At 38.4% G+C, this 1158-nt stretch overlaps 1 protein-coding gene across 1 annotated transcript in view; it reads right to left on the bottom strand.

Moving 5' to 3' along the window:
- Window positions 1-200: 200 nt before the first annotated feature.
- LOC118421156 overlaps window positions 201-1158 on the bottom strand; it is a 14511-nt gene continuing 13553 nt past the window's right edge. The window contains exons 19-20 of the mRNA XM_035828318.1: window positions 634-765; window positions 201-296 (exon numbers count right to left, since the gene is read on the bottom strand). Of these exons, the coding sequence (XP_035684211.1) occupies window positions 201-296; window positions 634-765 (228 nt within the window). The remainder of the gene's footprint in view (window positions 297-633; window positions 766-1158) is intronic.

Raw genomic sequence — 1158 nt, forward strand, 5'->3', positions numbered from 1 at the left:
AACCGTATGGTTACAAAGCCATCACGTTTATTTGTAGTATATTTTATATCATTTATTTGAGTTCTTCAAAATCATTTAAGAACATCCAAAACCAAGAAAGTTCTGCAGTTAACAACAGATTGGTTACAGAATCTGGAATTTAACATTCGGTACGATTAAGCATCGGGAACAACCAGCTACATCTGGGAAGAATCCGGATCTCAGTTGTCTTCCTTCTTCTTGCGGTAGGCAACGTAAGTGGTGCGATCTCCGTTGGGGGTTCCCATGTCGTCGTATGAGAAATACACAGGACCAAGCTATCGAAGAAACAATATTGCAATTGAGATATTTATTTTCGCTTAAGTTCATCTGAGTTTTTAGGATGCTCAATAACAAGCTAAACGTTACCCTACCCTTCTCAAAAGAGTATTCAATTGCCAACGGTTCTTGTCCCTACCATGCTTTTTAATTTAAATGTCCTGATGCATCTTCCCTAGGTTGGTCGGTCTGCCTAACATATCCAGATGGGTTGTATTATTTTGTTGTATTTTTTAATCAGGAGCCTTCATCCTTGACCTTTGCATGCGCAGCTTCATCATGCTATTACGCTTATTGTCAAAGTAAACTTTTTAAAGTATGTAGCGTGTACAGTACCTTTTCAAACGCTTTGCCACCCTCTTCAAGATGCTTGGCCAATTTCTGGTGAGCACTGAGACCCTTGATTGGTCCTCGGACAAAATTCACATAAAAAGTTTGATACTTGTCTTCTGTGGTATACACATACATCTGCCAAAAAAAAAACCACAGTACAAAATAAGCAACGTATACAGGGTAAGAAAAAATATTCTGAAGGTGTGTTTGGTACCAATCATCCCTATTTTACAGAGGACACGTCTTAAAGAACCAAATATTATGCACACATGTTTTCATATGTGTACATAGTACGTTCGCATAATTTCTTTGTTTTGATATATGTGAATCTATGATAAGAGATAGTGGGCGTTGAGTCTCACAAGACCAATTCATCAAGTGCCAATGCAACGGGTAACATAGAGAATACAAGCATGTCTATAGGCTTTCATTCAACAATGTTAGATCAGCTTACACGGGGTTTTTAACTTGTAGTTGGAGGGACCAAGAACTGCTTATTGGATAAGCCGGGCGACTGCACTACATTTT

The sequence above is a fragment of the Branchiostoma floridae genome, chromosome 8, assembly GCF_000003815.2.
Source record: "Branchiostoma floridae strain S238N-H82 chromosome 8, Bfl_VNyyK, whole genome shotgun sequence".
Taxonomy (NCBI): domain Eukaryota; kingdom Metazoa; phylum Chordata; class Leptocardii; order Amphioxiformes; family Branchiostomatidae; genus Branchiostoma; species Branchiostoma floridae.